At 46.5% G+C, this 15560-nt stretch overlaps 1 protein-coding gene across 2 annotated transcripts in view; it reads right to left on the bottom strand.

Moving 5' to 3' along the window:
- tbp (TATA box binding protein) overlaps nucleotides 1-12954 on the bottom strand; it is a 36033-nt gene extending 23079 nt beyond the window's left edge. Inside the window, exons 1-3 of one of the 2 annotated variants that reach the window (XM_068020203.1) lie at nucleotides 12824-12954; nucleotides 11213-11436; nucleotides 7224-7552 (exon numbers count right to left, since the gene is read on the bottom strand). In XM_068020203.1, coding sequence (XP_067876304.1) covers nucleotides 7224-7552; nucleotides 11213-11269 — 386 coding nt within the window. In that variant the 5' untranslated portion in view covers nucleotides 11270-11436; nucleotides 12824-12954. The remainder of the gene's footprint in view (nucleotides 1-7223; nucleotides 7553-11212; nucleotides 11437-12823) is intronic. The other variant, XM_068020201.1, reaches the window with a different exon arrangement.
- Nucleotides 12955-15560: the final 2606 nt, after the last annotated feature.

Raw genomic sequence — 15560 nt, 5'->3', positions numbered from 1 at the left:
CTGACAAGTTCAAAGCTGCAGTGGAAACAGGTATCCACATGGCCCAAAGGGCAGTTTTTGCTAGTTTGTACGTGGATTGGTGTCACCAATCTCACCAGTTGAGATCACTGGAGCCCATCTATCTCTGGTACATCCTCCCCAAAACAAATTTTCCAAACTTTGAGAAAAGCCCCACTGTGTGCAGTGGAAGTGGAATACTGATGGTATACAACTCCAAGCCCTTGATCATCTTTAGAAGGTTAAACGTGCACAGTATGGAGCAGCTCTTCAGAAATACAGATGCATTCCCTTCCAGGGCTTCAACAAGCATCTTCCCAGTTGGTTTTTTATTGTATCTTTCATGTTGCTTCAAAGATCAGGGATGTACTCATCAGTCTTCTTGTCACAACTATCAGTTTTGCTTGTCAGTGATTCAAGAATTCCAGATTGTATATGTGGAGACTGCAAGGGATTTTGCTCTTTCACAATACGAGCTGTATTTGTGCTATGACAACAGTAGGATTTTGCCAATAAATGCCAGTTTCTGACAGTATGTTCCTTCTGTACCCCCATGTTATGCAGAAATGTAGTGTTCCCTTTTCATGTTTTAAAGAGATTGCCTGTAGACACACTTCAATGAAAAGAGCCGATTCATTATCAAGCGCTCAACATACCTGACATGTACAACACCTCTAATGTGGCACTACCACTCTTTGGGGGGGGGGGGGGGGGGGGCACACAGGTGGAAAAACACATTGCTGAATTGAAAGCTAACTTTTTGGAGTGCCTCCAGGACAGCATGAGCTGCCATATAACAGTTCACCGTGGCATGCTCTGCACGCTCATCAATGTACATCTTTCAACAACAAATATCAAATTGAAGTTATGAAGTGACTGTTATCTCTATCAGCCTCCTGCATCAATACCAAGGCCTTTCTTTCCACCGCTGTGCACTGTAATGTTTATTGTCTGACATTTAGGCTTACAAAATGTTAGTGCATTGTAGGGTTTGTATTGCAAAACAGTTAGAAATTCCCCAGGGTTTTCTGATCTCTAGGATTTCCCTGAGGTTTCCACCCAAGTTTTGGCTGAAGATTAGAGAAACCCCTGTGGAAGGTTTCAGGTGACACAATAAATATCAAATCTTAATATTTGTATTTCCAAGTTTAGGACTGCATAGTGTTTGCAATTTGAATCAGTGATTAGACCAAATGCCCTCCCACCATTCAAGTAACACCTTGGAGATCTACACCAGCTACGCAAATCCATAATATCATACTTTTAAGGTACCCACCACTATACCCCATCGGCTAGCTCATTGTCTAATATAATGCAAAGAGCACATTAGATCTCCAGGTGAGGTTACCAACACATTATGATTTGCAAAAAGGAATACCATGATCCTTCCAGAACAGATGCTAGCTCTTTTCCATCCAACTGGTTACTTGTAACCATGTTAAATAGGATGGGGGCAGTGTACAACCTTGTTGTACTCCTCTTTCAAGAGAGAAAAGTTCAGAGTTACTTTATCCACCCTTACACGGAACTGGAGAGTATACAATCCAGATAAAATCCAAGATGTGGCCATGTACCCTCATTGCTTCCAACTTCATGATAATTCCACAAAGCACTGGACTAACTCTGAAGAGTTATGAAAAATAGACATTGTCTTTAAAAAATGAACCTTTATTTTGAAAAGTGAACAATAGTCCAAATTAAGAAAAAGGGGATTGGTTTTTTGCATATTCAAACTGCCTGACAAAGACAAAGGACAAATTTTCAAAGTTAAAAGGTGTCAATGGAACCCATCCTAAAAACATTCCAGAATTGAATGTCTTCCTCTGAAACAAAGGAGGTATGATGCAGCCACGCCCTGGGCCATTGTGCAATCACCATGGGGAAGAGAGGAGAATGTCCCCTACCAAGAAGTGAGGTGTGACAATTTTACCTTAAAAAAATGAGAGTGTGAGAGAGCGAGGTGGGGGGGGGGAAAAAGAGAGAGAACATGCGAGAGCCACCCAGGAGCAAGAAGCAACATCAGAACAGCTTGCATTCCAGCCAAGCCAGGAAGCACATGCCCTGCTGCAAAAATTCAACATCTACAGTATACAGCAGCGAGAAGTAGCCCATCGTCTTCAACTGAACCTTGAAATCAAGAGAGATCCGCATTGATATCAGGCCTGCATCCATCTCCACCTTGATTTCCAAGAGAATTCAACAGGTTTATCACAACCTTTCTTTTCCCCCTCTCTATCTGTTTCTTCTTGTGTGTGTGCGTGCGCGAATGCGCGAGTGGATGCGGTTGCGATAATTTCAGGATAAGGTGTATTGATCAATAAACAATTGATTTTCATTTTTTTTTTAAACTGACAACTTGTCACTTTCTGTTTATTTGAAAAATAAAACACCAAGGGGCTAAACTCGAATACAAATACAGTTGCTGTGGTCAGGTGGGGAGTTGAACAGTGCTGCAACACTGCGTTGAAAATTAATGAGAGCATTGTAAGTGGGTCATTGTAAATGTGAACCTGCACATTCCTCACGAGCATGAGAGACATGTAGTTCTTCAGATTGCTTCAGTACATCCAGAACCAGTGATTTCAGAAAGCTTCTTTAGTAGTTTTCAAGCTCACTAGGATCTTCCTGCTTTTGATTCGAAACTACACCTGTACTCTGGAACACCCAGTGTGCAAACCTCAAACAGAATCCTATGCAGAAAGTGGCTCCAAGGAAAGTTGATTTCAGACACTGCTCAAAGAGCACTGCCACCCCTCTCATCTAAACCAGCTTGTCAGAGCCACATGAATAATGTGGTGCAGCGAGCACAGGCATTAGCTGAACAATTCAGTGCATAATCCACTTTATCCTTCCATGCCCCTCCCTCATCCCAACATCATACATATATGTAACTCGCACAACCAACTTCTGCAATCCCCATGAGGATGGTCTGCACTATGGCCAGCTGGGCCAGAAGTTAACTCAAGTGTTCTCCCTAGACCGCAAGGATACCCTCAGGTTTGTACAGCACCAGACTCAATCATGATTCTGTCCTTACAAGTGAATACAATCCATTGATGCTGCTCTCACCATGTACTATATCATAACACACCTTTGCAGCAGCTCTTGACCGCACTGAACAATATTAAAGAATTGTAGTGGTCTTTTACTTTCACTTAATAGTCCAGATTCTCTCTGCTATTGCAACACTGTGCCGCTTAGTGGGCAAGTCGTTCACAGGCTTTAGTTAAGGCTTATGAGCTGTAGAGATAAGGAAATCATTAGCTTTATAATTTGCTGCAGCATCTATCTTCAAGAAGGGAGATAAATCATACTGTCCATAATAGAGAAAATCCTGACACCTATTCTCCTGAATCGCCTACTACCTGTGCTGAGAAAATCCTCCCAGAGACATAGTCTGGCTTTAGACCTTCCAGAGGAACCTCCAAAATAGTCTTTGTTGCTCAACAAATCCAGGAAAAATGTTGAGAACACCACCAGGAACTCTTCATTGTATTCATTGACCTGACCAAAGCATTTGATTCAGTAAACCTCAAGGCTCTGTGGATTGTGCCCCAAAGATTTGGATGTCCAAGAAACTTCATCACAATCCTACAATTGCTCCATGATGATATGACAACTGCCTTGAGCGGGAGATCTGAAACAGACGCTTTCAAAATCCAGACCGAGGTCAAGTAAGGCTGCGTGATAGCCACCATACTATTTACAATCTACCTGACAGTGGCTATTCACCTTATGAAAGATAAGCTGCCCTCTGGCGTGAGTATTAAATACCTAGATGGAAAACTCTTGTTAACCTCAGTTGCCTCCGTGCCAAAACTAAACTGACCACCATATACATACATGACCTACAGTTCGCAGACGACTGCGGTGTTGTCCACTCTGCACCAGATTTTCAAGCCACTCGCAATCTCTTCAATTTTGCGTATGAGAAACTCAGCCTGTCCTTGAACACTGCCGAAACAAATCTCATATCAACCCAAGCCTGGTCAGCCAAATACCCCACCTCCCATATATGTTGAAAGAGAGACTTTGGAATATGTTAAGCACTTCCCATACCTTGGCAGCCACCTCTCTTAAAAGGTCACCTTGATGAGATCCAACACCGGATCAGCTGCGTCAGCTCAGCCTTCTACCAAACTACGGCAGCTAGTGTTTGACAACAAAGACTGTAAGTCAACAAAAGTCCTAATGTACAGAGCAGTTGTCGTCACCACACTCCTGTACTGCAGCGAGACCTGAACTGTGTATCAGCAACACATAAGAGTGCTGGAGAAATTCCAGCAGTAATGCCTCTGTCACATCCTCCGGATTCAACAGGAGGATCGTTGAACAAATGCTAGTGTCCTTATTGATGCCAGCTCCACAAGCATTCAGGTAAAACTCCTGCAAAACCAACTTTGATGGACTAGACACTGTGACCGGATGGCCGAAAACCGTTTATCCGCCAGGTCCCGTTTCCTCAACTCCAAAATGGCCAGCGTTCCAGGGGAGGATAAAGAAAACGCTTCAAAGACACACTGAAGTGCAGCAACATTGGCATTTATGGCTGGCTATCAATTGTTCAAAATGGCGACTTGCCCATCAAGCGGCATCATGCTTTGAGTCCAAACGCCTTAATGATGAGGCAGAGCGGCAGCAGCGAAGGAAAGAAAATGAAGCAAATCCTGCACTCCGGATCCCACTACCTCATGGGACGTCTTACCCCATGTGCCCAAAGATCTGTGGGTTGAGAATCGGCCTGTTCTGTCACCTGAAGACCTATGGCAGAAACTAGCGACCTTGAGTAGACGTCATCTATCCTATTGGCAATCACAAAGATCCAGTCTCAGACTTGAGTCAGCAATATCTAACGTGCGGCTGAGCACCTTGACTCAATCACACTTACCCCAGAGACTAACAGCTTTGTCACAAGGCCAGCATCTTGCCCAAGACAGACAACGGCTGAGCCAACAGCCCAGTTTCTCCAATAATGTTGAATACAAGTGAAAAGGAAACAGAGACGGCAAACTAAACAGCAAATTGCTGTGCTGCTCTGATTAACAATGCCACGTAATTGGTGAATCTCAGATGGGAATCAGAGTCCTACTGCCAGAATGATTTTCACAATGTTTGAAGTTCCAGCATTAACACATTCCAATCATCCGTAAGAAACAATGTACACACATTCCATAAACCAAGGCCTGGCTCCCTTATTGATAATTTCACACATTCCCCGCAAGGCAACAATACAAACTTGCTTTGCTGAGCTCCAATGAAAGGTCATCAATCTAAAACGTTAACTCTGTTTCTCTCTCCACAGACGCTACCAGATCTGCTGAGTATTTCCAGCTTTCTGTTTTTATGCAAATTCATTACTGGGAAAGGAAAAATATGGCCTCGGGCCACTTAGCACCTAAGGAGTATTCTAGATCACAAAAGATCAGCTATTTTGAGGGGACTCCTTACGCTTCTATGAAGGTGTGATATGGAAGGCACAAAGATATTAGCTGATGCAGCACCCAGAAGGAACAAGAGTATCACTTCCACTTATAACGTACAGCCTTAAGCACACTAAGAACACAGGTTTCCACCCGCCAATAAGGTGGTGGCCGATAGTAAACAGTGGAATTCATGCTGAGACGAAGGCACCTCACAAGGACATCAATCATGTCCCTCTTCTTTGAGTTACTTAAGCTGTATGACCATTCAGAAGGTTCCTGGCATCATTCCTTAATCCAGACTTACCAACAGTTTAAAAAAATTGATAGACAGGTATCAAAACCATCAAGTATGGGGAAAGGAAAAGAACCCATGTGAGCGAAAGAGCACACTAGAGCAATATGAAAAGATGCTAAGGGACAAGTAGAAATGTAGTTGCAGGGAAAGATTTTTGCATTTGAACAATGCCACAAAACAATTCTCTAAGTTCACCAAACTCCCTTTCATAGTCATGACTTTGCCAAGCGGTCACAAAAAAAACTTTAAATATAACACAAAGCAGGGCAAAGTAAATCCTCACTACGAATGAAGTTTTGAGGACAGAATCAATGCACTTTCTCCAATAAATTGTCCTGGTTCAACAAAACTGATTTCTAGTGTTTTCTAACAAAATTTTCCCACTATATTTTCATAAACCTCACTTCATAAAATCAGGAAAAATGTTAGTCACTCAAAAAAGGGTCATTTCTAACAACAACATTTCTTTTGAAAACACAAAACAAAATGTAGTGTGCAGCCACAATTACATCTTCTGTACTCTCCAGGTTGATCACTGTTGAACAGTAATGCCAACATCACCGCGAGCTTTTAAAAAAAATCTGCTGTAAGAATTCCTTGGGGAGCAGCAATCAAATCGCAACTTCTGTGCATCACTTACCCCAGTACTGTCATCCTTTCAATCAAAGATCTGCAATTTCCATGCTTTAAAGGAACAGAATGCGTCGCTGCACATTTAGTCATTAAGTGATGTCCAAAAGACCAATTTTGATGAGATATATCTCATCTGTGGTTCCCCACAATGACAATAGAATCTTACAGCATAGAAGAGAGCCATTCAGTTCATTATGTCTGTCCCAGCTCTTTGAAAGAGCTATTCAATTAGTCCTACTTACCTATTCTTTTCCTGTAGCCCTGCAATTTTTTTTTCTTTTCCAGTATATATCCAAATCCTTTTTGCAATTTACTACTAACCTGTTTTCATCATGAAATAAAGAACAAAAAGCTAACAATTTGTGCAAAATCACCATTTTAAAATTTACTTTATAACCATGCCAAAGGAGCTATGTCCAAGCCTCTGCACTGGCAGGCTCTCCATTTAGAAAATTCAGAGCAAGCAAAATCCATTAAAGTAATGCACTGTACTTCAAATTTCTAGTGCTTACATTACTAAACAGAAGCAAGAGCAGTTTTGGCTGTTCTGTGTACAACCTACAATGGGCCCAGAGTAATCACAGTTCAGTAAATTCAGTGCATACCGGTGCTAAACTGGTCATCTTATGCTTGTACAGGTGAGATCACTGCAGAGCCATTGGAGTACTCTTCAGAGACTGTGATTACAGCACATCCATCTTGCTGTGCAAGTGGTGGTTTACCCAGCATACATTCCAATAATTTGCACCATATTTGATCCGGGACTGCTTAATGATAACAACGGACCCAGCAAGTGTACAAACGCTGTCTGCTAACACCATAGCAAACAAATTTTAAGCACCTCCATGAAAAAAACCTCTAAAAGGTGCACTTACTGTAGCTGTGGTACAATTCCTGAACTTTCAGAAGCAGGGGTAGCAGGGGTTATGGGTGTCATGGGAGTCATGGGTGAGGCATAATGAGACGTGATGCCTGGTAAAGTAGTTGTGGTCATTGTCTGTGAATGAAACAGCTGGGGCGGCTGGCTGGAAGAAACTTGCGTTGACAGTTGAGATGTTGTAGATTGCTGTGCTGCCTGCTGTTGCTGCCTTTGCTGCTCTTCCAAGAGAGAAATGCTATTGGAGCTTTGAATGGGCTGTGGAGTCAAGCCAGTGCCGTATGGCATCATGGGACTGAACATGGGCAATCCTGGTGTCATGGCACCCTGGAAGGGAATAAGATAAGAATGAGAAGCTATACTTATGTTGTACACTTGCACATTTCAGTACTGAATCACAAATAAGAATCAAAAACAAAGCCAATTACATAGATATGAAGGTGGAACTGGCTAAGGTGAATTGGGTAAATAGACTAAATGGTATGGCGATAAATGAACAGTGGGAAATATTTTTTAAAATTCAAAATGTTTCAACAAAAATACATTAAATCGAACAACAAAAATTCAGCAAGGAAGACCCATCCGTGGCTCACTCGGGAAGTATTAGATTAAAGGAAGAAGCAAGTAGCAAGTCTGAGGATTGGGAGGGATTTAGAAACCAAAGGGCCACCAAAAAGTTGATTAGAAAGGGAAGAAAAGTGAGTAAACTAGCTAGAAATATAAAAACAGATACGAGTTTTTGTAAGTATAAAAAAGGAAGAGAGTAGCTAAAGTAAACATTGGTCCCTTACAAATCAAGACAGGAGATATTACCATGGGGAATGAGGAAATGGCAGTGGGATTAAACAAATATTTTGTGTTTGTCTTCACAGTAGAAGACATGTGCTTCATACCAGAAATAGACGGTAACCTAGGGACAAAAGAGTGAGGAAATTAACGTCAGCAGAGAAAAAGCATTGGACAAACTGAAGAGTCTAAAATCTGACAAATCCCCAGCACCCTAGGGTGCTAAAAGAGATAGTGGATGTGCTATGAATTTCCAAAATTCCTTAGACTCAGGAACAGTCCCATCAGATTGGACAATGGCAAATATTACACCGCTTTTCAGGAAAGGAGGGACAGAGAAAACAGGGAACTGCAGGGTAGTTAGCCTAACATTGGGAAAATGCTGGAAACTATTAAACAAGTCTTGACAATACACTTAGAAAAGTATAGCATTAGAACAATTCAACACGGTTTTACTGAAGGGAGCTCCTGTTTGACAAATCTATTAAGAGTTTTTTTGAGGTTACTAGTAGGGTAGATAAAGGGGAACCAGTAATGTCGGATACCTGGATTTCCAAAAGGCATTCAATAAGGTGTCACACAAAAGGTGAATAGACAAGATAAGGGGTCATGGAGTTGGGGGTAATATATTTGCATGGATAGAGGATTAGTTAACAGAGATGAGGCAAAGAGTGGGCATAAACAGGACATTTTGAAGTTGACAGGCAATGAATAGTGGAGTGCCACAAGGATCAGTGCTGGGGCCTCAGCTATTTACAATCTATATTAATGAATTAGATGAAGAGACAGAGTAATGCACGGAAGTTTGCTGATGATACAAAGCCAGCTGAAAAGGTAAGCTGTGGAGAGGACAGAGAGAGGCTGCAAAGAGATATAGACAAGTTAAGTGAGCGGACAAAAAGATAGCAGTTGGAGTATAAAGTTATTCACTTTGGTTGTAAGAAATAGAAAAAGAGAATATTTTTTAAAAGGTGTGAAACTTGTAAATGTTGCTGTCCAAAGAGACTTAGGTGTGCTTGTCCAAGGAATGTAAAAAGTTAGCATGCAGGTACAGCAAGCAATTAGGAAGGCAAATAGCACATTGGCCAAGAAGTCTTGCTACAATTGTACAGGGTTTTGGTCAGACCATATTTGGACTACCGTGTGCAGTTTTGGTCTCCACATTGAAGAAATGATATACTTGCATTGGAGGTAGTAGAGCAAAGGTTCACTAAATTGGTCCCTGGAATGAGGGGTTTGTTCTATGATGAGAGGCTGATTAAATTGGAACTACATTCTCTGGGGTTTAAGAGAATTAGAGGCGATCTCATTGAAACATACAAGTTTCTGAAGGGGCTGGATACGGTAGACGCTGAAACATTGTTTCCCCTGGTCAGGAATCTAAAACATGGGGGCACAGTCTCAGGATAAGGGGCCAATCATTTAGGACTGAGCTGAGGAAAAATTACTTCAAAGGTTGCGAATCTTTGGAATTCTCTACCCCAGAGGGCTGTGGATGCTCCACTGTTGAATACATTTAAGGCTGGGATAGACAGATTTTTGGTCTCTTGGGGAATCATTGGATATGGTGAGCAGGTGGGAAAGTGGAGTTGATATTCATGCCACACATGTGCCAGGCAATGACCATCTCCAACATGAGAGAACCTAACCATCTCCCCATGATGCTCAATGGCATTACCATCGCTGAATCCCCCACTATCAACATCCTGGGGTGTTACCATTGACCAGAAACTGAACTGGACCAGCAAAATGCTGTGGCTACAACAGTAGGTGAAAGTCTGGGAATCCTGCAGCGAGTAACTTGCCTCCTATGTCCCCCATTGCCTGTCCACCATCTACAAAGCACAAGTCTCCACTTGCCTGTATGAGTGCAGCTCTAATTACACTCAAGAAGCTCAACACCATCCAGGACAAAGCAGCCCACTTGCTGGGCACCCCATCCACCACCTTCAACATTCACTCCCTTCACCAACGATGCACAGTGGCAGCAGTGTGTACCATCTACAAGATGCACTGCAGCAACTCACCAAGGCTCCTTTGACAACACCTTCCAAACCCACGACCTCTATCACCTAGAAGGACAAGAGCAGCAGATGCAAGTCCCACTCCAAGCCACACACCATCCTGACTTGGAACTACATCACTGTTCCTTCACTGTTGGTGGGTCAAAATCCTGCAACTCCCTTCCCAACAGTACTGTGGGTGTAGCTGCACCCCAAGGACTGCAGTTCAAGAAGGCAGCTCAACACCACCTTCTCAAGAGCAATTAGGGATGGGCAATAAATGCTGGCCCAGCCAGCGATGCCTACATCCCACGACTGAATAAAAAAAAATCACCAGAGCTTTGCCTTTTCCTTGTTCCATTCCCACTTACCTCAACAGTCAATTCATCTCAATCAATGGCTTCTTCTGGTCAACTCCAGTATATTCCAAGGCTCGATCCTTGACCTGCTTCTACTCTTCATGTCTAGGTTGCCCGCCCAGAGATATCAAGCACCAATATGATGTCAGGCTTCCATAAATGCACAAAATGGGACTTAACTCTACCTCACTGCCAGAATACAGAAAACATCAGCAAGTTGAACGCATCATATTTGATGGGGAACATTTCTGATGGGAACCAATCTTACTACTCCAGCTGTGAACATGCTTAGACTGACCAGAGTAACCTGTAATTTAGGTACTTTACTTAACCCGAAGGCAAGGTTCAAACCGACATGCACTGTTAAAAAGCAGTAATGTTGACTGCATTTTCACATTTTACATCCTCCATGCTCTACCCACTGGTCGCTCCAGCTTCAGCCTACACAAAGTACAATTCAATTATCGGACACCTTGGAGCCTGCACCTTATCCCAGATATCCAACATCTCAGTCCTCGCAATATTCCACTGGCTCCTCCCAAGCTCAAAATTCTTGTCCTCATCCTCAAATTCCTCTACTATAGTCCTGTAATCTTCACCAGTCTTACTTTACAAAATGTACTACCAACTTCTGACTCTATATTATCTCCCTTTACTACATAAATCCACCCACTCCTGTTCATCATTGGCAGACCTTTGGTCATACTCCTAAAGATCTTTCTACATCTCTTTCCTTAAAACTTATTCCACGCACTTCTTCCAACTTTCTACTTGGGATCACTCACTCACTATTAACTTTGTAGTGCAGGAAAGGTGCCAAGAAGTTGCAGTGAACTTACCGGTGGCGATGATAATCCTTGCGCATAAGGAGGCAGGCCATTGTTTGACTGATCCATGGCTGGGGTGTGTTGTTAATACCCCACTGGAGGAAGATGATTGACGTTCTTTGTCCACCTCAAAAGCACGACAACAATTCTGAAGCAACTTCAACAGCAACTCATCCCTGAGCTCTGCACAGTCAACCAGCAGCTGCGATCAAAGAGGTGCACCGAGGATCCACAATCTGAGAATAGATTGGAGATGAGAAAAAAGAGACACACAGACAGGGGTTTAGGAGGTTGGGCCGACAAGGAGAGGGAAGGGGTGAGGGCAGGCCGACATGGGACAGGGGGGTGGGCCGACAAATGGCAGGGGGGTGGGCCGACAAATGGGGGGGGGGGGAAGAGAAAAGAGTGGGCAGACATGGAGGGGGGCCGACATGGGGGAGGGGGGAGGGGGAAGGGGGGGGGAGGGGGAAGGGGGGGAGGGGGAAGGGGGGGGAGGGGGAAGGGGGGGGAGGGGGAAGGGGGGGAGGGGGAGGGAGGGGGAGGGGGAAGGGGGGGAGGGGGGAGGGGGGAAGGGGGGAGGGGGGAAGGGGGGGAGGGGGGAGGGGGACGGGGGGGAGGGGGACGGGGGGGGGGGGAGGGGGACGGGGGGGGAGGGGGGAGGGGGGACGGGGGGGGAGGGGGGACGGGGGGGGAGGGGGGACGGGGGGGGAGGGGGGACGGGGGGGGAGGGGGGACGGGGGGGGAGGGGGACGGGGGGGAGGGGGACGGGGGGGGAGGGGGACGGGGGGGGGGAGGGGGACGGGGGGGGGAGGGGGACGGGGGGGGGAGGGGGACGGGGGGGGGAGGGGAACGGGGGGGGGAGGGGAACGGGGGGGGGAGGGGAACGGGGGGGGGGAGGGGAACGGGGGGGGGAGGGGAACGGGGGGGGGAGGGGAACGGGGGGGGGGAGGGGAACGGGGGGGGATGGGGGGGGAACGGGGGGGGATGGGGGGGGAACGGGGGGGGATGGGGGGGGAGGGGGGACGGGGGGAGGAGGGGGGACGGGGGGAGGAGGGGGGACGGGGGGAGGAGGGGGGACGGGGGGAGGAGGGGGGACGGGGGGAGGAGGGGGGACGGGGGGAGGAGGGGGGACGGGGGGAGGGGGTGGGGAGGGGGTGGGGGTGGGGAGGGGGAGACGGTGGGGAGGGGGAGACGGAGGGGGAGGGGGTGGGGGGAGGGGTGGGCTGACATGGGAGGGGGAGGGGGTGGGCTGACATGGAGGGGGTGGAGGGGGCCGACATGGAGGGGGTGGGCCAAAAGGAGGCCCCCGAGTAGAGGAGGTAGTAAGGAGAGCGGGGTATTTGGGGGGGGAGGGGGGCGATGTTGGGAGTGAAAGACCGAAAGGGGGAAAGGAAGACAATAAAATCTCCATCAGTTTACGAGCAGCTCTCTTGAGAGCACCATAACCACCCGCACGGGTTCCCCACGCCAAGCCTGACCAAACCTTTAGCAGCCCCGTGAAGCACGTAGCGCCCAGGACAGGCCCGAGCTGGGGCAAACGGCGGCAGGTGCTGACCCGAGCCTGGGGGGAGAGCTCTGCACACCCGCCCGGGCCCACCCGCTCCACCTCCTGAAGCTACTCACCGGGGCCCGAGCGGCCCTGCTGCTGCTCGCGCGCTCGATCGCCCAGCAACCCCGACACTTTCGGCGCGCTCGTGCCTGAGAGCGCGCGCCAGCCATTCCCGGCCGCCACCACGTGACCGGGCGCGCATTCCCCCCCCACACCGTGCCCGAGAGCGCGCCTGCCAGGCCCAGCCTCTACCACGTGACCGGGCGCGCGCCTGCCAGGCCCAGCCTCTACCACGTGACCGAGGCTCCGCAGCGAGGCGGGAATGTACGTTGGGAATTCGTGTCCTCAACCGCCGTTTCTTAGCTGAAGGTGTTTGTTTTGGGATGAGATTTGAGAGAAAGAAAACTTTTCACAGAGGAGGCAACACCAGCGAGCTGTTCCCAGTGCCTTTTGCTGCATAACAGATCGGCAAATCTATTCGTTTTAATGTAATTCAGCTTTTGATCGATGAGTAAGCTTGGTTGCCAACCCTCCAGGGTTGTCCTGGAAAGGGAGAAAAATCATCGGGCAGTAAGAGCAGACTGCTTTCGTATTGTTTGAACACTTATTTGTTAGTGAATATACTGAACTTGTAATCTAAAGGCCTGGGGACATGGGTTCAACTCCCACCAAGACAGCTGATGGAATGTAAATTCTGTTAATTAATAAAAATCTGGAATTAAAAGCTAGTCTCAATAATGGTGCCGTGAAACTATCATCAATTTTCGTAATCTCCTTTAAGGAAGAAAATCTGCCATCCTTACCTGGTCTGGTTGACTCAACTGCTCTCTGAAACACTCAGTTGCCATGGGCAACAAATGTTGGCCTTGCCACATCCCATAAAGGAATAAAAAAAGACTGACCATACTGAAGAATCATCCAATTTGGTAATGAGTCTCTTTGCCTTCCAATTGGTGTGACAAAGTGGTAAGAGCGAGGATGAGTGTTTTAGGCAATCAATGGCAGGGGACTTAGAGGCAGGAGGTTATGTTGGAGGCATTGGATGAAACCTCCAGGAGTAGGGGTGAGGCGGTGGCATGGTGGTAATGTCACTTGACGAGCAATCTAGAGGCTGGTAAATTTTAAATTCAATTAATAAATCTGGAATTTACAAAAAGCTAGTCTCAATAATGAACCACTGTTGATTGTCATGAAAGCCCATCTTGAGAGAAGGAAATCTGCCGCCCACACCTGGCCTGGCCTACATGTGACTCCAGACCAACATAAAAATCTAAAAGGAATGAAACCAGACGGACTACCCAGCATTGGCCTAGGCACTGAAAACACCCAAAGTCCTCCTTACTAACATCTGAGGACTTGTGCCAAAATTGGGAGAGCTGACCCACAGACTAGTCAAGCAATAGACAATGTCCCAGACACCACCATAACCTTCCCACCGACAGGACAGATCCATCAGTGGTGGGGGCACAGTGGTATACAGTCGGGAGAGAGTTTTGCTGGGAGTCCTCAACATTGACACCGGATCCCATGAAGTCTCATGGCATCAGGTCAAACATGGGCAAGGAAACACCCTGCCTACCATCTACTGCCACACTATGCTGCCCCCCCCCCCCCAGCTGATGAATAGGTACTCCTCCATTTTGAACACCACTTACAAGAAGTACTGAGGGTGGCAAAGGCACAGAATGACTCTGCATGGGTGTCCATCACCAAGAGTGGCTCGGTAACACCACTACTGACTGAGTTGCCTGAGTCCTAAAGGACATAGCTGCTAGAATGGTTCTGTGGCAGGTGGTGAGGGAAAAACCTACTCGTCCTCACCAATCTACTTGTCACAGATGCATCGGTCCATGATGACACAAAACTGGGTGGGAGGGTGAGTTGTGAGGAGAATGCAAAGAGGCTTCAGGGTGATTTGGACAAGTTGAGTGAGTGGGCAAATGCATGGCAGATGCAGTATAATGTGGATAAATGTGAGATTATCCACTGGTAGCAAAAACAGGAAGGCAGATTATTATCTGAACAGCTATAAACAGAAAGAGGAATATGCATTGAGTCCTGGGTGTTCTCGTACACAAGTTGCTGAAGGTAAGCATGCAGGTGCAACAGGCGGGTAAAAAGGCAAATGATATGTTGCCCTTCATAGCGAGAGGATTCGAATACAGGAGCAGGGATGTCTTGCTGCAATCACCTTGATGAGGTGAGGCCACACCTAGAATATTGTGTGCAGTTTTGGTCTCCTTATCTGAGAAAGGATGTTTTTGCTATAGAGGGAGTGCAGCGAAGGTTTACCAGACTGATTACTGGGATGGCGGGACTGACGTATGAGGAGAGATTGAGTCGGTTAGGATTATATTCGCTGGAGTTCAGAAGAGTGAGGGGGGATCTCATAGAAACCTATAAAATTCTAACAGGACTTGACAGGGTAGATGCAGGAAGGATGTTCCCAATGGTGGGGGAATCCAGAACCAGGGGTCATAGTCTAAGGATACGGGGTAAACCTTTCAGGACTTAGATGAGGAGAAATTACTTCACCCAGAGAGTGGTGAGCCAGTGGAATTTGCTACCACAGAAAGCAGTTGAGGCCAAAACATTGTAAGAAGGAGTTAGATATAGCTCTTGGGGCGAAAGGGATCAAAGGATATGGGGGGAAAGCGGGAACAGGTTACTGAGTTGGATGATCAGCCATGATCATAATGAATGGCGGAGCAGGCTCAAAGGGCCGAATAGCCTACTCCTGCTCCTATTTTCTATGTTTCTATGACACTGTCGGTAGGAGTGGCCACTGCACAGTCCTTATGGAGACGAAGT

Source organism: Heterodontus francisci, chromosome 3 (assembly GCF_036365525.1).
Source record: "Heterodontus francisci isolate sHetFra1 chromosome 3, sHetFra1.hap1, whole genome shotgun sequence".
Taxonomy (NCBI): domain Eukaryota; kingdom Metazoa; phylum Chordata; class Chondrichthyes; order Heterodontiformes; family Heterodontidae; genus Heterodontus; species Heterodontus francisci.
This window is presented reverse-complemented; position numbering and strand designations above follow the sequence as displayed.